General features: G+C 38.5%; 1 protein-coding gene across 1 annotated transcript in view; it reads left to right on the top strand.

The window, feature by feature from the left end:
- Alg14 (ALG14 UDP-N-acetylglucosaminyltransferase subunit) overlaps window positions 1-25,129 on the top strand; it is a 93,787-nt gene extending 68,658 nt beyond the window's left edge. The window contains exons 4-5 of the mRNA XM_027935161.2: window positions 24,107-24,343; window positions 24,664-25,129. Coding sequence (XP_027790962.1) covers window positions 24,107-24,337 — 231 coding nt within the window. The 3' untranslated portion in view covers window positions 24,338-24,343; window positions 24,664-25,129. The remainder of the gene's footprint in view (window positions 1-24,106; window positions 24,344-24,663) is intronic.
- The last annotated feature ends 1,906 nt before the right edge of the window (window positions 25,130-27,035 follow it).

Here is a 27,035-nt window from a genome sequence, read left to right as displayed (position 1 = left end):
CATTTTATTATCTGTAAAGTGGGGATAATAGTAACGACCTCATAAAGATATTGAGGAATAAGTATGTTGCTTATAAGATGTTTAAAGCAAAGTTTGAAATGTTAATCATCGTCATTAGCTTTGTATCTATCCAACACCCCATGGTAAGCATAATAGAGAAAGTACAATACTAGCTGATGGTGAAGGAAGGAATATTGTCAAGTTCTAAGATTTTTCGACCTAGTCACAGAATTGGATGTTGTGTTTGGAAATTATAGTGAGTTTTGTCAAAAGTAAATTTACCCATGAAAAATATTCTTCAAAGGAAAAAAATGATGTATTTTACCTCTTAACTTTGGTACATTAAAAGACATTTATTCTGAAACTATAATGTTAAAAAAAGTTAAAAAAAAAAAAAAGACCTTTAAAGTTCATGTCCACTGTGGAAAATTATATGTCTGGAAACATCTGTGTTTTAGATTTTGACTTTTGTCTTCCAAAATGTGACGTGTGAGGATTGCTTCTTTCTCTTCTTCCATCTGGAGTGGTGAAGAATAGCAAGCACCTCTGGTGTTGTTGAGTAACCTCAGTAACTGTCCTACAGTTCAGTCACTTTTAGCAGAAAAATATATATTCTTATTCATCCGGTTTCAGTTGTTTCCTTGCTTTAAAAAAGTCTTTTATGTTTTAGTGCTGTTTGTAATATAAAACTGAATCCTAAATTTTTAAAACTTCCATACTTAATACTTTGCTGAATCTTTAAAGCCTGACATTTAATCTCCGTGAACTGGAACGCTCTGATTTCACTGTTTTCAGCTAGTAAATGTCACTCTAAACATTGTTGCTTTCACTCACACTTAAGCGCTTTCATCTGCAGTGGGTGCAGTGTGTCAGAGAATTCTTTGTGTGCCATTCTAGTGAGGGGAAAAAAAAAAAAAAACTAAACCCAGCCTTTATGTAGGGCGGAAAAACTGCTTGGAAGGCAAAGATGATTCTGTTTTTATGTGGTGTTTGTGAACACAAAATCCTGAGTTCTACCAGATACTCTTAAAAAGCAACTATATGAGCTCAGTTAGAACAGGGTCCTGCTGAGCTCCTACATGATTTCCAGCCAAAATGCTTTCCCCTTTTTTGTAACTGGGGTTGAGGAAAGAGTAATAGATACTGCCATTACTTTAATTTCACTTTTGCCTACAGGAAGAAACTGGTCTTCTGCCTCTCCAAACTGTTTTTCAACCAGGGTGTTTATTTCTGAATTTCTGAACATTACTGGCACACAGGCTGGCTCTCGCTTTTCATCATTTTGCATAAAATAGAAAATAGTTTGTGGACAATTTTCATAGCAAGTAACTTACTCCTGTTTTTTTTTTTTGGGGGGGGGGGGGTTGTTTGTTTGTTTACCTGTCTCTTCTTTTAATTCTTTGTTGAGACATACTTTTTTTTTCTCTTTAACTTCCTGAGATTTTTCTGTTTGCTAATCCTTCACCCACCTTCTTCCTGCCCCACAACCCTGGAAATTCCTTTTGGCTCCTCATCCACTTTTCCTTGGTCCTCAGTCCCTTGTCCCATTCCTTTGGTACTCACACAGCTTCTTGCTGGGCTGCCTGCCTTTCTCCTCCCCATTTGTTGCTTGCTGCTGTGGAGCCACTTCGACTACTTCTCCACATCTAATTCCCTCCTCGTGAACCTAGAGCACAGCCAGTATTGGTTCATGATATAGCTGACAAGAAGACATGCTAAACTCATCCCTCATCACTGTTGTAGACAGATTATCAGCCAAGTTCTTAGGCATACATGTGTTTTTAAGGTAGTTAATACCAACATCAACCATTGTCTCCAATTTTCTGGCAGCCATATTGAAGCATGAATTGAATCCTAGAAATAGAACATCATAGACAAAGCACTCAAATGGAATTTTAGAAAGCCATGGACTTTTCTGTTACACATGGATCCAACTCCCTACTCTGTTACTTATTAACTATGTGGCCTTGGACAAATTAATTCATTCATTTAACAAATGTTTATTGAATATCTATATTTATGCATTCTATTTGACTTTTAGAAAGCTTATTAACCCTCTGTCTTCCCCTCCGTATTCACAACAAATTCAGAAATAAAAGATAGAAATCAATTTATTAGCTTTATTAATTCATAAAAGCCAGATTGGAGGACACAGCTTATATGTGCAGACATCAAAGTGGATGAGTCTTCTAAATTAGACTGCAGGCCTGCCTCTGTTCTTCTCTGTTCAGCATACCAGTCAGGATGTAAAGAATGGATGCATGTTGAAAACAGGCTGAATTAAGAGGGAAAAAAAGTGGAAAAAATTAGTGGGGGCTAGCTGAACTGGGTAACCTCAACCCATTTTTTTAAACTCACTAATCAGACAAGCTGTGCTTTTCCCTAGAGAAAGACAGAGTGAGAAATCTTAAATCTATATGGGGTCACCTCCTGGGACCTTGAAAGTCTTTATCTTTCAGGGAAGCAGGAACTCTTAAGTGTTACACATATCTAATAATTACCATAGAAAGCAAAATAAATATGGCTAGTCTACTCCCTCACCTGTAAAGTATGGATAATCATTGTTACATCCTATTGTGGCTATAAAGAAATAAAATATAAAAAACATGAGTGTTACTCCTATTCAATAGAGTTCTTGAAACCCTAGCCAGAGCTATCAGGCAAGAAATGGAAATTAAAGGGATACAAATATGAAAAGAAATCAAACTATTTGTTTGCCGGTGACATGATCATATACTTAGAAAACTCAAAAAATTTTCACCAGAAGACTTCTAGATCTAATAAGCACATCCAGCAAAGTTGCAGAATACAAGATTAGCATACATAAATCCTATACTTCAGTAATTAATCTGCTGAGAAGGAAATCAAGAAAACTAGTTTATTCATAGTAGCTTAAAAATAAAATATAGTACTTGGGAATAAATCTAACTCATGAAAGACCTCTGAAATAAAAATTATAGAACACTGAAGAAAGAAATTTAAGAATTTAGAAGATAGAAAGACCTCCCACATTTATGGATTGGCAGAATGATGTTGTCCAAAAGGCCGTATTTCCAGAAGCAAAGATCTAGAATAATTTCAGCAATCCTGAGCAATAAGAGTGATGCTAGAGGCATCCCAATACCCAATCTCAAATTACACTACAGAGCTATAGTAACAAGCACAACATGGTATTGGGGTGACCACCGACAGAACAGGCCCAGCAACCCGCGGAGGGGCAGAGCCGCCCCACGCGCCTGCAAGGTAGGCGGACCTGCGACCCACCGGCAGAACAGGCCCAGCGGCCTGCTGAGGGGCAGAGCCGCCCCCTTCCCCGGCCCCTGCAAGGTAGGCAGAACTGTGACCACCAACAGAACAGGCCCAATGGCCCGTGGAGGGGCAGAGCTGCCAACCACGCCTGCAAGGTAGGCGGACCTGCGACCCACCGGCAGAACAGGCCCAGTGGCCTACTGAGGGGCAGAGCTGCCCTCTCCCCACCGCGCCTGCAAGGTAGGCGGAACTGTGACCACTGGCAGAACAGGACCAGCGGCCTGCTGAGGGGGAGAACCGCCCCCTCCCCCGCGCCTGCAAGGTAGGCGGAACTGTGACCACCAGCAGAACAGGCCCAGCGGCCTGCTGAGGGGCAGAGCCGCCCCCTCCCCCTGCACCTGCAAGGTAGGCGGCACTGTGACCACCGACAGAACAGGCCCAGTGGCCCGCGGAGGGGCAGAGCTGCCAACCACGACTGCAAGGTAGGCGGACCTGCAACCCACCAGCAGAACAGGCACAGAAACCCGCGGAGGGGCAGAGCTGCCCCCCGCGCCTGCAAGGTAGGCAGACCTGCGACCCACCGGCAGGTGAGGCCCAGCAACCCGCGGAGGGGCAGAGCCGCCCCACGTGCCTGCAAGATAGGCGGACCTACGACCCACCGGCAGGACAGGCCCAGCGGCCCGCGGAGGGGCAGAGCTGCCCCCCGCGCCTGCAAGGTAGGAGGACCTGTGACCCACCGGCAGAGCAGGCCTAGCAACCGGCAGAGGGGCAGAGCTGCCCCACGCGCCTGCAAGGTAGGCGGACCTGCGACCACCAACAGAACAGGCCAGACCTGCAACCGACAGAACAGGCCCAACGGCCTGCGGAAGGGTTGAGGCGCCCCCCCCCCCCGCGCCTGCAAGGTAGGCAGACCTGCTACCGACCGGCAGAACAGGCCCAGCGGCCTGCCGGCATGGTAGGCACATTGCCCCAATTGGAGGAGGGGCAGAGCCGCTGCCCGCTCCTGCGAGGGAGACTTTGCAACTATACAAAAGCAATATAAATATATAGGGGGAAAATTCAATAGCACAACAGTTTCACCAAGCAGAAAGAAACACGAACAGTATGAAGAGACAAGGAAAGAAAGGACCACAAGCAATGCAGGTCAACTCAACGTTAGAAGAGGTAATATCTACAGCAGATGGAATGTCAGATAAAGAATTCAGGATATACATGCTTCAGATGATCTGGAGTCTCAAGGAAGACATTAGACAGCAAAATCAGACAATGAAAGATCACTTCAACAATGAATTACATAAACAAATCCAAGAAGCAGAAGATCAACTATACAGGGAGATAGAGGTTATAAAAAACAAACAAACAGAAATCCTAGAAATGTAAGAAGCAATAAACCAACTTAAAAACTCAATTGAGAATACTACCAGCAGAGTAGAACACTTAGAAGATAGAACATCAGACAATGAAGACAAAGTATTTCAACTTGAAAAGAACATAGACAGCTCAGCAAGACTGTTAAGAAACCATGAGCAGAACATCCAAGAAATATGGGATAACATAAAGAGACCAAACTTAAGAGTCATTGGGATACAGGAAGGTATAGAGGTCCAAACCAAAGGAATGAGCAATCTATTCAATGAAATAATACGAGAAAACTTCCCAGACTTGAAGAATGAGACAGAATCCCAAATCCTAGAAGCCTACAGGACGCCGAAGGTGCAAAATCATAAGAGATCCACACCTAGACACATTATACTGAAGATGCCCAACATACAGAACAAGGAGAGAATTTTAAAAGCTACAAGAGAAAGGAAGCAGATTACATTTAGGGGTAAACCAATCAGGATAACAGCTGATCTTTCAACACAGACTCTGAAAGCTAGAAGATCCTGGAATAACATATTTCAAACACTGAAAGAAAATGGGTTCCAACCAAGAATTGTGTATCCAGCGAAATTAAGCTTCAGGATGGAAGATGAAATTAAAACCTTCCACGATAAACAAAAGTTAAAAGAATTTGCAGCTAGAAAACCATCTCTCCAAAAAATCCTCGGCAAAACATTACAGGAAGAGGAAATGGAAAATAACAATGAAAACCAACAGTGGGAGGTAGTACAGTAAAGGGGGGAAAATAATCAAAGAGGAAAACAAACCATGTTTAGTAACATAAATAAACAAATATGGCTGGAAGAACAACCCATATCTCAATAATAACCCTAAATGTTAATGGCTTAAACTCACCAATTAAGAGACACAGGCTAGTAGAATGGATCACAAAACATGACCCAACAATATGCTGCCTACAGGAGATGCATTTGATAGGAAAAGACATACATAGACTGAAGGTGAAAGGTTGGGAAAAATCATATCACTCATATGGACTTCGGAAACAAGCAGGAGTGTCCATACTCATATCAAATAAAATAGATTTCAAGCCAAAGTTAATCAAAAGGGATAAAGAGGGACACTACATACTGCTCAAGGGAACCATACACCAACAAGACATAACAATTATAAATATATATGCCCCAAACAATGGTGCAGCTATGTTCATCAAACAAACTCTTCTCAAGTTCAAGAGTCTAATAGACCACCATACAATAATCATGGGAGACTTCAACACACCTCTCTCACCACTGGACAGATATTCCAAACAAAAGTTGAATAAGGAAACTATAGAACTCAATAACACAATTAATAACCTAGCCTTAATCGACATATATAGAATATACCACCCAACATCAAGCAGTTACACTTTTTTCTCAGCAGCACATGGATGCTTCTCAAAAATAGATCATATATTATGTCACAGGGCAACTCTTAGACAATATAAAGGAGTAGAGATAATACCATGCATCTTATCTGATCATAATGGAATGAAACTGAAAATCAACGATAAAAGAAGGAAGGAAAAATCATGCATCACTTGAAGAATGAACAATAGGTTACTGAATGATCAATGGGTTATAGAAGACATCAAGGAGGAAATTAAAAAATTCTTAGAGATAAATGAAAACACAGACACAACATATCGGAATCTATGGGACACATTGAAAGCAGTTCTAAGAGGAAAATTCATTGCTTGGAGTTCATTCCTTAAAAAAAGAAAAAACCAACAGATAAATGATCTCATACTTCATCTCAAAATCCTAGAAAAAGAAGAGCAAAACAACAGCAAAAGAAGTAGAAGGCAAGAAATAATTAAAATCAGAGCCGAAATTAATGAAATCGAAACAAAAGAAACAATTGAAAAAGTTGATAAAACTAAAAGTTGGTTCTTTGAAAAAATAAATAAAATCGACAGACCCTTAGCCATGCTAACGAAGAGAAGAAGAGAGAGAGAACTCAAATTACTAGCATACAGGATGAAAAAGGCAATATCACAACAGACACGTCAGAAATACAGAAGATAATCAGAAATTATTTTGAATCCTTATACTCCAATAAAATAAAAGATAGTGAAGGCATCGATAAATTTCTTAAGTCATATGATCTGCCCAGATTGAGTCAGGAGGATATAGACAACCTAAGCAGACGAATATCAATTGAGGAAATAGAGGAAACCATCGAAAGACTACCAACTAAGAAAAGCCCAGGACCAGATGGGTATACAGCAGAGTTTTAAAAACCTTTAAAGAGGAACTAATACCAATACTTTTCAAGCTATTTCAGGAACTAGAAAAAGAGGGAGAACTTCCAAATTCATTCTACGAGGCCAACATCACCCTGATTACTAAACCAGACAAAGACACTTCAAAGAAAGAAAACTACAGACCAATATCTCTAATGAACCTAGATGCAAAAATCCTCAATAAAATTCTGGCGAATTGGATACAAAAACATATCAAAAAAATTGTGCACCATGATCAAGTAGGATTCATCCCTGGGATGCAAGGCTGGTTCAATATACGGAAATCAATAAATGTTATTCACCACATCAATAGACTTAAAAATAAGAACCAAATGATCATCTCGATAGATGCAGAAAAAGCATTCGACAAAGTACAGCATCCCTTTATGTTCAAAACTCTAGAAAAAATAGGGATAACAGGAACATACCTCAATATTGTAAAAGCAATCTATGCTAAGCCTCAGGCTAGCATCATTCTGAATGGAGAAAAATTGAAGGCATTCCCTCTAAAATCTGGAACAAGACAGGGATGCCCTCTCTCACCACTTCTGTTCAACATAGTTCTCGAAACACTGGCCAGAGCAATTAGACAGACGAAAGAAATTAAAGGCATAAAAATAGGAAAAGAAGAACTTAAATTATCACTATTTGCAGATGACATGATTCTATACCTAGCAGACCCAAAAGGGTCTACAAAAAAATTACTAGAACTAATAAATGAATTCAGCAAAGTGGCAGGATATAAAATCAACACGCATAAATCAAAGGCATTTCTGTATATCAGCAACAAAACTTCTGAAATGGAAATGAGGAAAAACACCCCATTCACAATATCCTCAAAAAAAATAAAATACTTGGGAATCAACCTAACAAAAGAGGTGAAAGACTTATACAATGAAAACTACAGAACCCTAAAGAGAGAAATAGAAGAAGATCTTAGAAGATGGAAAAATATACCCTGTTCATGGATAGGCAGAACTAACATCATCAAAATGGCGATATTACCAAAGGTTCTCAATAGGTTTAATGCAATGCCAATCAAAATCCCAACGGCATTTCTTGTAGAAATAGATGAAGTAATTATGAAATTCATATGGAAAAATAAAAGACCCAGAATAGCAAAAACAACTCTAAGCAGGAAGTGTGAATCAGGCGGTATAGCAATAACAGACCTCAAACTATACTACAGAGCAATAGTAACAAAAACAGCATGGTACTGGTACCAAAACAGGCGGGTGGACCAATGGTACAGAATAGAGGACACAGAAACCAATCCACAAAACTACAACTATCTTATATTTGATAAAGGGGCTAAAAGCATGCAATGGAGGAAGGATAGCATCTTCAACAAATGGTGCTGGGAAAACTGGAAATCCATATGCAACAAAATGAAATTGAATCCCTTTCTCTCGCCATGCACAAAAGTTAACTCAAAATGGATCAAGGAGCTTGATATCAAATCAGAGACACGGCGTCTGATACAAGAAAAAGTTGGCTACGATCTACATACTGTGGAGTCGGGCTCCAAATTCCTCAATAGGACACCCATAGCACAAGAGTTAATAACTAGAATCAACAAATGGGACTTACTCAAACTAAAAAGTTTTTTCTCAGCAAAAGAAACAATAAGAGAGGTAAATAGGGAGCCTACATCCTGGGAACAAATCTTTACTCCTCACACTTCAGATAGAGCCCTAATATCCAGAGTATACAAAGCACTCAAAAAATTAAACAATAAGAAAACAAATAACCCAATCAACAAATGGGCCAAGGACCTGAACAGACGCTTCTCAGAGGAGGACATACAATCAATCAATAAGTACATGAAAAAATGCTCACCATCTCTAGCAGTCAGAGAAATGCAAATCAAAACCACCCTAAGAATACCATCTCACTCCAGTAAGATTGGCAGCCATTATGAAGTCAAACAACAACAAGTGCTGGCGAGGATGTGGGGAAAAGGGTACACTTGTACACTGCTGGTGGGACTGCAAATTGGTGCAGCCAATTTGGAAAGCAGTATGGAGATTTCTTGGAAAGCTGGGAATGGAACCACCATTTCACCCAGCTATTCCCCTTCTCGGTCTATTCCCTAAAGACCTAAAAAGAGCATGCTACAGGGACACTGCTACATCAATGTTCATAGCAGCACAATTCACAATAGCAAGACTGTGAAACCAACCTAGATGTCCTTCAATAGACGAATGGATAAAAAAAATGTGGCAGTTATACACAATGGAATATTACTCTGCATTAAAAAATGACAAAATCATAGAATTTGCAGGGAAATGGATGGCATTAGAACAGATTATGCTAAATGAAGCTAGCCAATCCCTAAAAAACAAATGCCAAATGTTTTCTTTGATATAAGGAGAGTAACTAAGAACAGAGTTGGGAGGAAGAGCATGAGAAGAAGATTAACTTAAACAGGGGTGAGAGGTGGGAGGGAAAAGGAAAGAGAAGGGAAATTGCATGGAAATGGAAGGGGACCCTCATGGTTTTACAAAATTACATACAAGAGGAAGTGAGGGGAAAGGGGGAAAAAAACAAGGGGGAGAAATGAATTACAGTAGATGGGGTAGAGAGAGAAGATGGGAGGGGAGGGGATGGGGGATAGTAGAGGATAGGAAAGGCAGCAGAATACAACAGACACTAGTATAGCAATATGTAAAACAGTGGATGTGTAACTGATGTGATGCTGCAATCTGTATACGGGGTAAAAATGGGAGTTCATAACCCACCTGAATCAAAGTGTGAAATATGATTTGTCAAGAACTATGTAATGTTTTGAACAACCAACAACAAAAATTAAAAAAAAAAAATAAATTTAAAAAAAAACATGGTATTGGCATAAAAACAGATATGAAGGCCATTAAAATAGAACACAGAGAGATGAATCCACATAGATACAGTCATCTGATCCTCAAAAAAGGTGCCATAAACATATGTTGAAGAAAAGATACCACCCAACAACCTGAGAAAACTAAATATCCATATATAGAAGAATGAAAATAGACACCCCTCTTTCCCATGCACAAAAATCAACTCAAAATGGATTAAAGACCTAGGAATTAAACCAGAAAGTTTAAGTGCTAGAAGAAAATTTAGGGGCAATATGCCAACATATTGGTGTAGGCACTGACTTCCTCATTAAGACTCCTAAAGCTCAAGAAATTAAATTAAGAATCAATAAGTAGGATGACATATTCAAAAGCTTCTCCACAGCAAAGGAAACAAGAATGAAAAGAGAGCCCTACAAAATGGGGGAAAATCTGCCAGCTACTCTTCCAACAGGTGATTAATATCCAGAATATATAAAGAACTCAAAACAGCACCAAAGACTTAATAACCCAGTCAATAAATGAGCAAAATATCTAAATAGACACTTCTCAAAAGGAGGAATACAACAAGCCAACAAATATTTGAAAAAAAATGTTCAACATCTTTATTAATCAGGCAAATGCAATTAAAAACTACATTGAGATTTCACCTAATTCCAGTTAGAATGACAATCATCAAGAATACAAATAAAAATTAATGGCTGGAAGAATGAAGGGGGAGGTACACTTGTGCATTGTTGGTTGGAATGTGTATTAGCACAACCACTTTGGAAAGCAATATGGAGTTTTAGGAATGGAATGGAACCACAATTCCCAGCTATGTCATTCCTTGGTATTTACCCAAAAGAACTAAAAGCATACTATAATGATATATGCATACCAGTGATTATAGCAATACAGTTCACAATAGCCAAGTTATGGAACCAGCCTAGTTGTCCACAGATGAATAGATACAGAAAATGTGACATATATACACAATGGAGTTTTACTCAGCCATAAAGAAGAATTATATTGTGTCATTTGGAGATAAATGAATGCAATTGGAGAACATAATGCCAAATGAAATAAGCCAGACTCAGAACATTAAGGGTCGAATGTTTTATTTTATATGCAGAAGCTAGAAAGAAAGAAAAAAAAGATGGAAAGTGGGAAGAGTCTCCCAGAAATATAAGGAAGACCAGTAGATTATTAGAAGTGGGTTGTGGGAAGGGAGTGGGGGAAGTACTGGGAAATGAAATCTACCACATTGTGCTATCTATGTTTATTCATGAATGTACCACAGTTAATCATATACATACATAAAATTATAATACACTAAAATAGCAATAATAAAAGGGAGATTAGTAGAGAAAGCAGATAGAGAAGGAAAGGGAAAGGGGAATGAGATTGATCAAATTATATTATGTGCATGTACAAATATGGCATAATGAATCCCACTATTATATATAATGTATCAATTTTTTAAAAAATGATTGTGTATTAACTGCTATTCTTTAATCAGGGTTAGGTTAACCAAGAATTGACCATTCAATCAACCTGTTACCTCTTTTTGCCTTTCTTCTCTTTCTGAATCCCCCAATTTGCTCTATTTTCTCCCTCCTCACTCCAGTTTTGTTTTGTTTTGAATGTGAGAATACTGGGCCTAAAGCTTTTGATTTTCAGTAAGCATGGATTGAATTAATTCATACTTGCCAACTCGTAGCTAATCCTGGCTTATGTGTTTCAAAACTCATTAATTTGGACCAAGAAAGCATTTTAAACAATTTAGTCTGCTTTGGAACTACAAAACTGGTTATACTTGAATGGTCACCAAAAATACATGGCTACAAATATATTATGAGAGTGTATTTCTTGGTTCCTTACATTTATTGTTGTTATTTTAATTGAAACAATACTTACAAGTTTCTTCATCACACAGAAAATATTTCAGGTGAGCCTGAAACTACAGTAATGAAGAACAACAGTATAGATAGTGAATTTTAGGGGAAAAAAAAAAACTTTTAATCCAGGGTATTTAAGCCTTATTTTGGAGTCAGCAAGAATCCACTAAAAATAAATGATGCACCTTTTTTTTATTTTTTAAATAAATAACAAATGGAAAAGAGATTGCCATATAAAAAATAGGTTGAGAAACTTCCAGGTTAAAGGAGAATAAAGATACATGCTAACTAAACAGATGCTAGATTAGGTTCTGTAATGGAGAGTTAAAATAAAAATGAAAGACAGAAGATACTACTAGATAAGTTGACAAAAATGGAACATGGATGAGAAATTAGTTAAAAGCTTTGTGCTGATGTTAAATTTAATAATAATTTAACATTGATAATTAAGTATTAAAAGAATTTTCTCAATATGTAATAAAATATGCAAGGAAAAAGCGCATGATGTATATCAGATATTCAGGTTTGATTGCATTTTTTTGTTTGTGTGGGGAGAGAGGATATTGCAAATAGATCAAAATGTTAAAATAGATAAATCTGGTTTTCCCATCTATGCAACTTTTCTGCAAGTTCAATTACTTTCAGATAAATACATTTTAAATAGAAAAAGAAAAAAGATAAATGATGACATGACCAGGTATGCATTTTAAGAAAAAGTCTTGTAGCAGCACTGTGGAGAGTGAAACAGAGGAGAGGAGAAGGCTAGGAAAGCTCCTAAGAGTTCTGGGTGAGCCAGATGAGAGGGAAAATGGTTCCACACCAAGTATGGGCAGTGGAGATTCAAGAGTAGGGCCCATTTTGAGGAGATTTTCAGAATAAAATGGGTAGAGTCTGGGTGAGAAAGGAAAAGAGGAAATCAGATAGGAGGCCTATTTCTACAGTTAAAATAATAAGATTTCCAATGACAATGCTGCCAGAGGCCCTTTGCCAGCAGGATTAGAGGGTTGCCATAGAGAACCCAGCCTGGGCATTGACAGTTGGAGTCAAAGGCGAGATGGAGAGGCTGGGGTTGCAACTCAGTGATAGAGCACTTGCCTAGCATGTGTGAGGCACTGAGTTCAATTCTCAGCACTACATATAAATAAATTAATTAAACCAAGGTTCATCAACATCTAAAAAAATATATTTAAAAAAAAAAAAAGGAGAGATGTATTTGGGCAGTAAGAGGAGCTGGACTTCCCCACAGGGAGCTAGAGAGGAAACCCCCTGGCAAGGTGAAGTTCCTGGTATGGCATCACCCAGAGTTTTGTCTTTCATTGAAAGAAAGAAAGAGAGAAAGGAATGGATGGGGAGAGAGAAAGAGGAGGGAAGAGGGGGTGGAAGAAGTAAGCCAATGTGTTGGGGACATTTGGGGGCCACATGTTTTCAAGAATATCAGTGTGTTGTGTAGACTGTTCTGTCTTATGCATAATTATGTATAATCATTCAAATAAAGCACATGAAGCCCCATTTTTTGTCCCCCCTACAAAGAAAAATCTAACAAAAGTGTATACTTAATTAGATGCTTATGTTTTGGACTATGTCTTTATTTTCTTTGACTTTTTAAAATTGCATCCTTCTTTGGCCTTAAATTACCTGGGACAGAGGGAATTTGATCCCTGGAATGAGTTCTCTCTTCGTAGTCTGTCTTTATAGGATAGTATAAGAACTTTCAGATTTTAAATCAAGGGTCTAAAAACAGTGAACAAGAAGGCTGGTGAATACTCTTTTGGAGAGTGGAAGGGAAGAAAATGGGACAGATTTTATGGCTTTAGAATACCTATAATATTCTTTGTTCACCCTTTCCTATCTATATATTATCCAAAAGTTACGTTTATTGGACTTAGCACTCTTTGCCCCTCATAGCAGAGCATTATTGGGTACATCAATGGTTAGCACATGCTTTTTAAGTTTTTATAAATGATTACATGAAACAAGGAAAGCCTATTTTTTTCCTGTTTAAAGACTGAAGCATTTCCCTCTATTTCATAGTTTTTAGAGACTCTCAGAATTGATGAGTGAGTATATAAGTAGAGGAATATTATAAAAGCTTTTGTTCATATTTGTATAAAACCAAGTGTTTTCTGAGGTATTGTGATATTAAAATGCCTAGCGCTTTTGGACATTTAACAGTGAAGGAACAATTTCTGCAGTCTTCCCTTGAAACTTTTTTGGCACCTGTTTTTGTACAAAGCACATGATAAGGGCTGAATGCAATACCACATTGCTGGATTGTAAGCCTCCTGGTAACTTAACTCATCTTCCCAGGTCTTAGTGCCAAGAAAAATGCTACGTACCACTGTAATACCTTATATATACTAATTTATTTAGCAACTCTATAAGTTAGTTACCTGCCATTTTTATCCCCATTTTGCAAATAAGAAAACTGGGGCATAAGAAAGAAGATTGACTTGCCCAAAGTTTGTTAGCTAGGCAGCAGAGACTAGGTTCAAACCCAGAAAACCTGAGACTATAATAACAATGTCTAATAATTATACTATGCTGTCCTGCTCAGGATATGACCACTGAAATCATGAATAAATTTCATAATAAAGACATAGACATGAGACAACCCAGAGTAATGAGGTGGTGGTGGTTTTTAGAATTACAGCTTGGATTTTAACACACTTGCTTATCATTAACATTTAAGTTAGTGTCTGTCAAACTTGTGAGTACCTTCCTTTCTGTTCCCTTTCATGCCTTCCAACTGTCAACATTTCCCCCAACCAAAAGGGGCCTGGTTTTGTTTTCAGACCCAGCTCTCAATTTCAAAGACTCATACCATGGTGGGCTGGTAGAGAACGCTGAATGGGGTTAGATGGCCAGTGGAGGTAGGAGTCATGAGCAACAATGGGTTGCGTGGCATTGAAGCCGGCATGACACTTACTCTCCCTGGAAACACTGTCAGACTCAGGAAGTGTGATTTAATTCTGGTTGAGATAATTCCATTTTATACCCTAGAATGGGCTGTCCAAATTCTTTAACAGAATTTTATTTTAAATCTTGCCCTGAGAAGTTCTACCAGTAAATAATTTGGCATGCATTATATGATTTTTGGCTGAACCACACAAAATAGGGGCTTATTCTCTAATCCCCACCTCTTTTTCCCTTAAAAGACCATCAAAAGAGAACCTGAGAACCTTCTGCCCCAATAGAAGATACCTGGACTGTGGCCCAGCAGCAGTACCCTCAGCAGGATTTACAAGAGAAAGGAAGACTGCAATTTAATCAAAAGAGCCACTGTCATTCTTGAAAGAACATCAGCCATACATAAGCTGCAAAGATTCTGTTCCCAATTCAACTCTTAGAACCATCTTTTGGTTTTGTCATAAGGCAGCCCTAAGACAGAGAAACTAAGAATAACAGTAGCAAATATACATTTGGAACTGGCTGTGATCCAAGTGCTTTGCAGATGTTACCTCCCTCCATGGGGAAGCACCACTCAAGTACTCATTTTCCAGATGAGGAAACAGGCAGAGAGAGGTAAAATAACTAGCCAATGTCACACAGGAAGCAATGAAACCAGGAATCCATCCCAGGTATTCTGGCTCAGAGTCCATGTTCTCACCACTGTCTTTCCCTTGGACTGTCAATACCTTAGATATTCCATCTTGATTGCAATTAGGCAGAAGCTATTGTTTTCAAGAGACAGGAGGTTTAGTAATTGAACTTGAAAACCTGGAAGTTTAGTATTCTCACTACAGTGACTGAGAATCTTTTCCTTAATAATCTTGGTCAGACAAGATATTTCCTGAATTACCTACTGGATTAAAACCTGTTGCACCTGTTTTAAGACTACTCTGGCAGAGGCTTCAGTCTACTGCTGCTTACAGACTGAGCCCTGCCAATAAGGCCCTGCTTACCCAGCCATTACTTCCTTAAAATCCCAGGTAGTGTGTGATACCAAGCATGGGCAGCAAACCATTCCCTTCTTGCTCTTTTAGCAAGGATGGGACACCTTGACTTTGAGTGACTTTGAGTGGCAAAGATGTGGTACCTTATCACCTGCCACCTCCATATTAATGTCTTCCTGTCTCCACCGTCATGTGCCTTCTCTGTGTTATGCCCAAATTCTGTGAATACCATCAGCTGCTCCTCTTTGTTTTTGTTTTTGTTGATTTGTTTTGTTTTTTGAATGTAAAAGAGTAGGATTTTTCCAAGTGGGAAGAAAAGAGAGTTAACACACACAGGTTGAGAGAGGACCCAATAGTAGGTTGCCCAGCTTCTCTTTAAAAAAGTCATTAGCAGATAATTAAGGAACTGTTAGTCCTAAAGATAGGACTTCTCCCAGGAATACTTGCTTTCTAAGAGAGAAGTAGAAGTCTTAACAGAGGGAGAGGTGCTCTGGCTGAGCTTCCCAATATCGGGCAGTTCTCTCTGGTACTGGGAACCTTGGACTCATTTAATGTTAGCCCCTCAAGAGTTGCTCAGCTGGGCTGCTTGTCCCCAGAGTGGTTTTGATCAAGTCAAGAGCATGGCTCACCAGTACCTTTACTCTTCACTGTTGCTTTCCTCCTTAGCATACACAGACCCCTTTTGCAGGAATAAAAACAGACTGGAAAGGCATGCCTAAAGATTGCTGGCCATTTCCTGTAGTAGAGAACAGAGGTGTTCAAGTGCTACTATGTATCAGAATCATCTGGGATCTTATTTAAGATGCACATTCCTAGGCTCTAGGCTCGGGAATTCTGATTTGGAACAATATTTTTTTATTTGTTTTTGTAGTTATAGATGGACAGCATGCCTTTATTTTATTTGTTTATTTGCTGAGGATCGAACCCAGTGCCTCACAGGTGCAAGGCAAGCACTCTGCCACTGAGCTACAGCCACAGCCCCTAGAACAATATTTTTGATAAGCACCCCTGAGTGAAAGTGATGTAAAATCCTGAGAAACACTATCTAGAGTTGCTTCTCTACTTGGTGGCTTCAGTGGTATCCTCTCTGATGTAAAACTGGGATAAACTCATTGTGTCCCCCAGATCCTACCAGTGCTGTTTGTCTTTTGAGGCCACAGTAGGGTGCAGCCAAGCATACTTAACATAAATGAGCTAAATTTTAATAAGAACCTTGAAGAAACTCCTAATTTTGGCAAGCAGTATTTTCTACTTCTGAAACTTACTAATGGTCTGAGTACTAGGAATTTGAAAAAATGTGGTAGACAATTAAAGGAAAACAACCTTTGAAAGCTTGAGTGCACAGAATAAAGCACATGTTTTCTGGAGGATCTTAGCAGCTTATTCAAGATGTGGAATGCAAAATTGGCTCCAAAGTACATGTTCTTTGACCATACCAGGAACACAGCTAATTAATGCATCTCAGTTTGTCAAATTCTGTCTTCTTGCCTCTGTTTCATTGTCTTTAAGTATATGTACTTATCTTTTTCTATACCTGTATATTTATATTTCTGTCTTTAAGTACAATGTATATATCTGCCTTTTACTCTATATTTCTCTCCCTCTCCCACTCCTTCTTCCCCTCCCTCTCCCCATCTTTCCCTATTCCCTCTCTCCCTCTCCCCCTCCCCCTTCCCTCCTCCCCCTCTCCTCCCCCTTCCCTCTCCCCCTCCCCCCTCCCTCTCTCCTCCCCCTTCCCTCTCCCCCTCCCCCTCCCCCTCCCCCTCCCTCTCTCCTCCCCCTTCCCTCTCCCCCTCCCCCTCCCCCTCCCTCTCCCCCTCCCCCTTCCCTCTCCCCCTCCCCCTTCCCTCTCCCCCTCCCCCCTTCCCTCTCCCCCTCCTCCCATCAGGCAACCAGAATCTCTCAAATGTCCTTATATATCTGATTCATAATTAAGGAATTAGATAATCCTCTATAAAAATTTTTGAACCTTTTTATAGTCAAAAATATTCTGCACATAAAATGTTCAAGGAAAGCTGCAGACCAGCAGCTTTCAACAAGATAGAAATATAACAGGTACAAAAAGTAAGGAAAGGATCGGGAGAGGGAGGAAGGGAGGGAAAGAGGACATACTAGGGATTGAAATGGAACAAACTATGTTATATGCATTTTTGAGTATGTCAAATGAACCCTACTGATATATATAAATATAATGTACTAATAAATATTTTTTTAAAATTTAAGAAGGGTCACAGGGGAAAATATCACTTTCCTACTTAAGAAAGTTCCTTGACAGAAGTCAGTTATATAATCACTTTGAATTTAAGCCAATTCTTCCTGTTTAGAAAGGATATTCCCTGTTCTTTTGAAAATGTTAACTATTTCACTATTTTTGGAAAAGCTTTCCTAGTCCAATAGCTTGTGACAATCTGCCACTGAGTTCTCTATCAAAACTATAAAATGTTAACAGCAATTGCCATGATGTAAACTTCAATTAAATTTTCTGTGTCATTATCTGCCCTGGAGCCTCTTTGCCTTAAACTCTATCCACTAACACAGGATGGTTGGTGAGCTAGTGTGGTATAGAGGAGAACCCTGAAAAAAGCTTGGGTTTGAGTATCAGCTAACTCACTAACCAGCTATGTGATTTCGCATAGATGACTTAATTTCTCTGTGCCTTAGTCTCTGTGTCTAAAAAATGATTTTAGCAATATCTACCTCACAAGACTATATTGTAGGGTTTAAATGAGATGTGGTGAAGCCTCCCCACCCACTCATCTGAGGTTTCACTTTCTGCAATTTCAGTTACTTGTGGTCAACTATGTCTGAAAATACTAAACGGAAAATTCCAGAAATAATCCATAAGTTTTAAATTGTGTACTGTTATGAGTAACATGATCAAATCTTGCATTATCCCCTTCTGTCCTGCCCAGGACTTGAATCATCCCTTTGTTCCAGTGTATCCATGCTGTATACACTTCCCCCTAATAATGACTTAGTGGCCCCCTTTGTTATCACAATTACTGTTATAATATTATAGTGCTTGTGTTAAAATAACACTTATTTTTCTTAAATTTGGCCCCAAATCTCATGAGCTGTGATGCTAATATTTTTGATATGCCAAAGAGAAGCCATAAAGTGTTTCCTTTGAGTAAAAAGGTAAAAGTTTTGACTTAATAAAAAAAGAAAAAAAACTTTTGTTCTGGGGTTGCTAAGGTCTACAGTATATTGCTATAATTGTTCTATTTTATTATTAGTTGTTGGTAACCTTTTACTGTGCCTAATTTATGAATTAAACTTTGTCATGTGTTATGTGTATATAGGAAAAGCATAGCATATAGCGAGTTCATTACTGTCTGTGGTTTCTAGCATCCACTGGATGTCTTGGAACATGTACCCACAGATAAAAGAGAAACTACTATAATTATGCAAAATGCCTCACTTTAGGCTCTGTGCCTAGCAAGTAGTGGGTGCCCAGTAAATGTCAATCTCTTCCCTTCCTCCTCAAACTAAAGGGAGTAGATTGAACTATATGATTCTTTGAGACTGCATCTAGCTTTGGATCTCTGCTTCTGAGAGCTCTGCTTAATATAGAGTGTGGAGAAAACAAAAGGAAAAAATACTGGATTTGTAGGGTTCAAAGACCTTGGTGAAAACATTTTAGTGGCTTGAAAATACAATGAAAACAAACAAAAAAAGACCAAGAAGGCAGGAAATCGTCACTTGAACCATTTGGTTCAGAGAACAGGAAAACTGAAAGATTGAGTTTCCTCAACTGAAAGTAGAAGGTTGGGAAAACAATGGTTTGCCTGAGGATGGTCTTTAACAATAATGCTAAGCAGGCATGGTCTAATTTTATTTTTTGGAACCGGGGATTGAATCCAGGAGTACTTTACCACTGAGCCCTCACTAAATTGTTGAGGCTAGTCTCAAACTTGTGATACTCCCACTTCGGTCTCCAGAGTCACTGTGCTGACCCTTCTGACAAAAAAGTTTTAAGTTTTTATTTTATTTATGTATTTATTTTTTATGATAGAACTTCAGGGTAAGGAAATGAACTACCGACTTAATATGGGCCCTGTTTCCCATATAAGGGTAAAATAGCCCGTTTGAAATTAGTAAGATCAGGCTTGTTCATCATGTTATGGCCATAGACTTTCAAGGCTATTTGGTTACAGGCTGGGAAGTACACTACAAAGGCACCACAGATAAGGAACTGAGAAAGCTCCTGAATCCTTCAGTCATCTACCATCTGTGGAAATTCAGAAAATATTGTTCTTGGAAATCAAGTGCCTTTTATCATTTTTCATACAAGTATCACTTGGAGTTGATCAACCATGGAAAACATATGGCTGGAAGATAAAGAGACCAAAATGGATGATTGTATTACTTTTATCCAGTATTTTTAGTTTTGCTCTGCATGGCTATTAGCCTCACCTTCCCATGTTTTCTCTTGGCTCATCTTTAAGTACATGATCTCTGACCTATAACCAATCCAGATCTTAAAAGTCTTGGCCCAGATTCTGTAAGGGGGGAGGGGTGGTTCTACTGGATAAGGAATTTAGTTCAGACTATTCAAGTTAAATATGTCTTTTCATACATGCGAATGTTTTAGCCAATGGGACTTGACCTGTGGTGACCCAAATCTACAGAACAGCAGTCCTGTTATAAATGTTCTTAATCCTTGATCTGTCTTCATCTACAACCCTGACTTCCTGTTTGTAGTATGTAACCCCTGTCCTCCTGTTTTCTAGACCCATGACTTACATTATCTTTAGTACATCTCTTAGACTTCCCGCTCTGGAAGAAGTTTATTTATTCATTTGATAATTCATCCAACAGATACTATTGAATACCTACTGGTTAGTGTCACGGATGGTCAGAGCCAGTCAGAGGTAGACAAAGGACTGTGTCAATTAGTATGCTCTTTATTGCCAGTGGCAGAAATCCTGATTCAGAATGGCTTAAGCAAAAATGGAATGTATTCCCTCACATACCTGACAAGTCTACAGAGAGATCTGGTTTCCTTCAAGCACAGCTGGGTTCATGGATCTTAAATACTGCCTTTCAGACATGGCCTGTCTTCATCTCTCTGCTCTCTGCTTTGTAATGGCTTCATTTTCAAGCTCTCCACATGGTCACAAGCAAAATGTTAACAGTGCCAGGTTCACATCCTCCTGGGTTCCAGACCAATAAAAAAGGTGCTGCTCTCTCAGAAGCCCCAGCAAATGGCCTACTAAGTGTATGAGTTTCTGACTGGATTATGTACTCTTCCCTGAACTGGAGACTTTTGATGCTGTGATTGGTCAGACAGGAGTCATATGTCCTCTCATATTAGTCAGATGAGGATTCGAACACCTAAATTGGGAGCAAGGGATGTAGTGGTTCTCGTAAGAAAAAGGTGTACAGATGTGGGATGATTGAAGGAATAAATAAAAACTGTGAGTTAACAGACATTATGGCAGTCAGGTGTTTATGTTAAGTATATATGGTAGAGTTTCAAATGGTCTATCAAAGGGGAGATGGTGTTGGACTCCATATAGGATAGGCAAAGAAAGATTCACTGTTTCGTTACCCACTTGCTCTTTTCTATCCTTCACTTTTTTTTCCAGCCTATTTTGTTCTACATGCAGAGTATAGATTGTTCTAGAAATGGACCCTATCTATAAGTAGCTTACAGAGTAATGAGGAAGAGAGATGGCCAGGGCAGTGGTCCTGTATTCATTAATGTATGTCTTCAGAAATTAAAATATGAAGAAAAATTGCTTTGTTTTGTTTATTAAAATTAAAGAGACATATCCAACCTTAATGTTGTTTAACATCATCTTTATCCAGGCTGTCTCAATGAACATTTTTGTTCGATGCTTGGACTAAGTCGCTCTGGTATGTTTCTTTGAATAACAAAAACTTCACAACCCACATTTTTTTAATTTAATTTGCTTTCTGCAACTCAAAGTTAAAACCTGTGCTTGATTAAAAGTGGTTTTCCTTAAGATTAGTTGGCTTTTTGTCTTTCTGATAGTGCTGAGGATCACGCAGTACATGCTAGACAAGTGTTCTACTACTGAACTACATACACATCCACCCGCCCCTTTTTTTTCAATTCTCGGTTTGTGATTCTGTGGTTTTATCGTACCTGGGACTTTCATAGTAAGGTGTCTCAAAATATGGAAACATAGAACTGAGATAAGCAAGAAAAATTATTTTTAATTTCTACTTTTACCTTAACAGTTTCTACTTTTGTTCTGTCCCAGGTTGTTGATGTGTCTCCCACCAATACCCAATCTTGTACCATCATCTCCATCAATGTATATATAGCTTGTGTATAGGGGGTCAACCAGTTGTTGAAATGAACACATATGGATATATACATTTTTAAAAAGCAGTAAATATGAAGATTTTTTGTGACATTCAAGATTCAACAAGCAGCCCTTATATTCTTATTTAACTGTAGTTTTTATTTTGTTCTGTACTATTAAAAAGAAGATTGAGAAGAGCAACACAAATAATCCAAGGATTAGGAAATACATTAATACAGTGGTTGTCAACCAGAGACATTTGGCAGTGCTTGGAGTAATTCTTGATTGTCTCGACTACTGGAATCTTGTGGACAGGGGCCAGGGATGCTGCTAAACATCCTGTGATGCACTGGACAGGCTTCACACTAAAAACAAACTACCTACATAGTCCAGAATGTCCACATTTTTAGAATTCTAAGCCTTGAAGAATTTAGAACAAGTCTGTAATTGAGACGTAAGACAAATTAGATGCAAATTAATTATAGAATCATAGAATCCTGAAACTGACAGGGAAGTTATTTTAGTTCAGTCCTACCCATCCATCCCACCCCACCTTGGTTTTTTAGATAGGATAACTGATTCACATAGGAAAAAAAGTGCCCTGAAGCAATGTAGTTTCTTCATCTCCTAAACACGTGATCAGACAACTTGCCCAATCTCTGTGTGCCTCACTTTCCTCATCTGCAAAAAAGAACTAATAAAACATGTTTCAATGATTTCCATGAGAATTAATTAAAATAGAACATGTAAAGTATTTTAGTACAGTAACTGACCATAGTGAGTTGTTTATAAATAATGCTGGTGATTGTCATTACTTCTGTTGGCCAAGGTCACAGAACTAGTTTGCTCTCTAACACTGCTCTCCCAACTGTTCTATGACTTATCTTGAAAGTCTATTAACAAAGGTTATAGCTGGGCTTAGTGGCATCTGCCTATACTCCCAGCTACTCAGGAGACTGAGGCAGAAGGCTTGCCAGTTCAATACCAGCCTGGGCAAGTTAGTAAGATACTGTCTTGAAAGGAAAGGTTGGGGGGTGGAGGAGGAAAGAAAGAAAAGAAGAAAGAAAAATCATAGGGGAAATTAAAGATATGTCTGGAAGGCAGCATTGAGTTGCTGTAATTCAAGAGAAAGACTCTGTAAATGTTCTGCGTGAAAGAAAGGGGGTTTACAGTGAAGATAGGAAGATCCCACCTAAAACTGTCTCTTCCCAAAGCTGTGTGAATAGGTTCCTCCATGGAGCCTGGACCAGATGACCTTTATTGAACTTTTATAGTTCTGACCATGTTCACAGGGAGTCAGGATGTCTGTTTCTCTGTCATTGGTCAGTCTGGGAGAACCCCTAAAATGCTGGGATGGCTAAACATTGTATCTGAAGACCCTTCCCACTGTCAGATTCTCTGATGTCTGATAAGTTTTGTGGACTATGTACTGTAAAGATCATGTGCCATTTTAGATCATGCTCAATAGGCATGTTACAGACAACCACAAACCTCCTGTTTTATGGTTTGTGACGTAAAATGCTTTATTAGGTTTTACTAATTTAGTCAACAGGAACATATAATTAAGATATTGTATAAATTATTTCCTCTGAAAATAGTAATAAATTATCTTACCAACAATTTTATGAAATAGGTTTTCTCTCATTTCCTCAAAGACATAAAAATTCTTTGCAGTTGCTCTATGGGTTGAATTTTTATTTCCCTTGTTAGATTATTCAACTATTTTTTAACCATTGGCTTTCTATAAAAATTAGCAGAATTCCAAAAATGTTAAAACTCTTCCATATAACAGGCATACAATAAATCCTCTCAAGGGAAAGTCTAATTCATGTGATAGCCCTCTCTTGAATATCCCATGTAGGCTGAAACCCCCAAATGATTTCACATCCTACAAAAATATCCTATGTCATAGTCACTTAAAGATGTTCTCTCCTATATCAGGATCAAGTTAATACAGGAAAGAAAACTAAATGAATCTGTTTATTATATCTGTTTTCTTTATATTTGTTTGACATTCAAGATCCATGAAGTAGAGAAGAGCAACACATGCATCTGTCCCCTGAGTGCTGAGTGAGCCCCAGGCACTGGGCTAGAAGTTAGAGGTTAAGTTATTTGCCCCAAGTCACACAGTTGGTAAGCTCGAACAACAAGACGGTACATCTCCACAGGGCTCCTCAGTGCAGAGGCTTCAACACACAGTTTGTTACATCCTGGTTCTTCACAAGGAAAGACTTATTGGACCAATAAATCCCCATGAAGATCAGACTGTTCTTAATATAGAATGCATCACTTAAATTAGTCTTCTGTATTTTAATTTGACTTTCACCATTTTTTTAAGGTGTTGTGTAATGGACCAGGAACATGTATTCCTATCTGCATATCTGCCCTTCTCCTTGGAATACTAGGAGTGAAGAAAGTGATCATCGTCTATGTTGAGAGCATCTGCCGAGTAGAAACTTTATCCCTCTCTGGGAAGATTCTGTTTCATCTCTCAGATCACTTCATTGTTCAGTGGCCGACTCTTAAGGAGAAGTATCCCAAATCTGTGTACCTGGGGCGAATTGTTTGACAAATGGCAAGTTACTTTAGAATTTTGCATTTAATAATAATTACCATAAAATGTTTATGGTAAAGTCTTCTGAAAGTCCTGAGAATTATTGATGGTCATGAGTAAAAAATGTACAGATAATTCAGTGAAGAACCTGAGGCTTCTCTTATGACAGATATTAATAAACAGTACCCATCAAAAGTTTATGCCTCTATATATCAAGTAACTTTTAGATAAAAGTATGTAGTACTACCTGCAAGCTTTCTTTTGACTGTAAATAGTGGTATAAGTTTTCTGATTTATATAAAGAAAAGAAAAAGATATTTCTTTTTTTTTTTTTTTTTCAGAAACAACAGACTTTATTTCCTGTATGGAAGCAGTGATGTCCCCAGTGAGTTCTTTCGGCGTAAAGGAAGCAGTAATATTAAATTGGCTTCATGACAATTTGCACTCCACAGGCTTCCAGAACCTTGAGCATAAACCAGCATTTTTTTTTCATTCTTCAGTCTTATTTTATGAGTAGTTGGCCTCAATTCACAGTATCTTCTTAAATCTCTTTTTTAATTGTTAAAATATATTAAAATGTGACCATTGTTGTAGTAATAAAAACATAATTCTACTTACCAGGAATCTAAACTCAAAATACTGTTTAAAACGTTTAAGTAGCTTTCTCCGTCATTTTGACTGTACTTAGTCCTGCTACCATCTATATTTACTATATACATTGATAATGTATGTGCTATATGCCAGATACTCTTCTAAGCACTTTTCAAATATTGTCTTACTTAAGCTAATAAAAACGTGATGAGACTACTAGAGACTAGAGACTATTATTATCCCCATTTTACAAATGACTTCTCCAGGATCACATTCCTAGTAAGTGGCAAAACCAGGATTTAAGCCAAAGTAGACTGGTTTGGTCAGTTTCATAGGTATGTGGCCTGTGTAGTCACATAGGGTCCCACACTTTGGAGAGGCCTCACACTTGGTTTAATACTCTGCTATCCACTCTCTTAGATTTCTTAGAAATTTATCTTTCGTTAATTAGTTTCATTGTTATTTTGTGGTGCTGGGATAGAACCAAGGGCTTTCTGCATGGTAGGCAAGCAAGCACTGTACCACTGACCTACATCTCCAGTTCACTTAGTAATTTTTAAACATGGGACTCACAGATTATGTGGCTGGTCCTGCCTGAGATTTTGTGCTCCTAATGGTGCCGTGTCTTCTACAACAGAAGTTCCTCAGTAACCAGATTCTTGTCCCCTCTCTATGAGCTCTGCTCCTTTAATAAAGCAGCAAAAAATGAGAAGACCTTCACTTATAATATTTGTGTTCATATTTTTTTCCTCAAGTCTTTTTTTGTCTAAGTATGATATAAACCTAATAAAGAATTAGTCAGTGATTAATAAAGAGATTGAATTGTACTTAAAAGAGACATTATCAATCACCCAAGGTGATATAAACTTAAAATGCTGAGGTGATCTAGAATTTCTTATTCTATTAGAAAAACTTCTCTGAGTCAAGTAATGTAAGCATATCTGTCCTCAAGATTTTTTCCTAGCTTTTTAGCTGGAGAAATGTAGCAGAAGACATCTCAGAATGATGAGAACACTTTGCCACCTAGATTCAGTTGCCATGGATAAGCCAAATGGTGAGATATTGTACTTAATTTTAATCCTCAAATCTTAGATGCCGGCTCTGTTTCCACTGACCTACAGACCTGGAGTATCATACAAGAGAAAAACAGGGATTGAGACAAAATAAGCCTCTATTTTTCTAGAGAGAAAGTAATTTTTCAGTAACAACATGTGCATTTGATTCATGCTTGAATCTTCCTCTGCTCTGTGCTTTGTTCACAAATGGCCCTATATAGATGGTTGAGGAGAGACATTAAACTGTATTCAGTTCAGTTAATGTTCAGTGCTATGGGACAGCTTCCCCAGCCCTACAGGTAATCTGACTACAGAGACTCTAGAAGCCAGAGTTTATAGTGATCAGACCAGAGAGAATCGTACAAAGGATTTTTTCCAGAAACATATACCCCAGATGTTTTGCAGACTGTTAACTCAGACAGTGGCTAGCCTGGAATGTCAGGGAAAGAATCTATGTGTTATATCACTAAAAGTTTAGAAATATTTTCCCCAGTTCAGGCTGCTGTGCATACATTCAGAGCCAACTGAGGCATGTATTAAATCTTCCTGGCTCAGTTCCAGGTTATTTGGTAAACAAGTGCATTCTCTACTCTGTGTTGTTGTTATAGCTGATTCAAGTTTTCAAGGTCACTAGTAGAGGGAGCTGGATTTAGGTTACAATAGGGGGCATAGTTTACCTGCTCTGCATTTCTGTGCCATCTCAGCTCACACTGAAGATCAGCAGTTAGCATGGAATTTCCAATTTCACTTAAAACACTGTGGGATGCAACTTTTACTGTAAGAGACTATTTATGAAAAATTAACTGAATCAGCCTTCAAATGAGAGGCAGGGAAACCGCACATCCTGCCCACACCTACTTCCCTGGAAGATTTTTATCTACAGTTCAGCTATCCAAAAAGGTCTTAGCAGATTGCCAGGTCAGAAGGTCCAGTTATTTCAAATAGGATGCCCTAAAGTCATGACAGGAAGCTTTAGCCTGGAACGAAGAGTGCTGTGAAACCATGTCAACAAGAGAAATGTGGTACAATTACAAATTGAATAGCAAGAGGTCTTGTTAGAAGGGGGA

Source organism: Marmota flaviventris, chromosome 10, assembly GCF_047511675.1.
Source record: "Marmota flaviventris isolate mMarFla1 chromosome 10, mMarFla1.hap1, whole genome shotgun sequence".
NCBI classification, from domain to species: domain Eukaryota; kingdom Metazoa; phylum Chordata; class Mammalia; order Rodentia; family Sciuridae; genus Marmota; species Marmota flaviventris.
The sequence above is the reverse complement of the archived record's forward strand: the minus strand, read 5'-3'. Positions and strand labels throughout refer to the sequence as shown.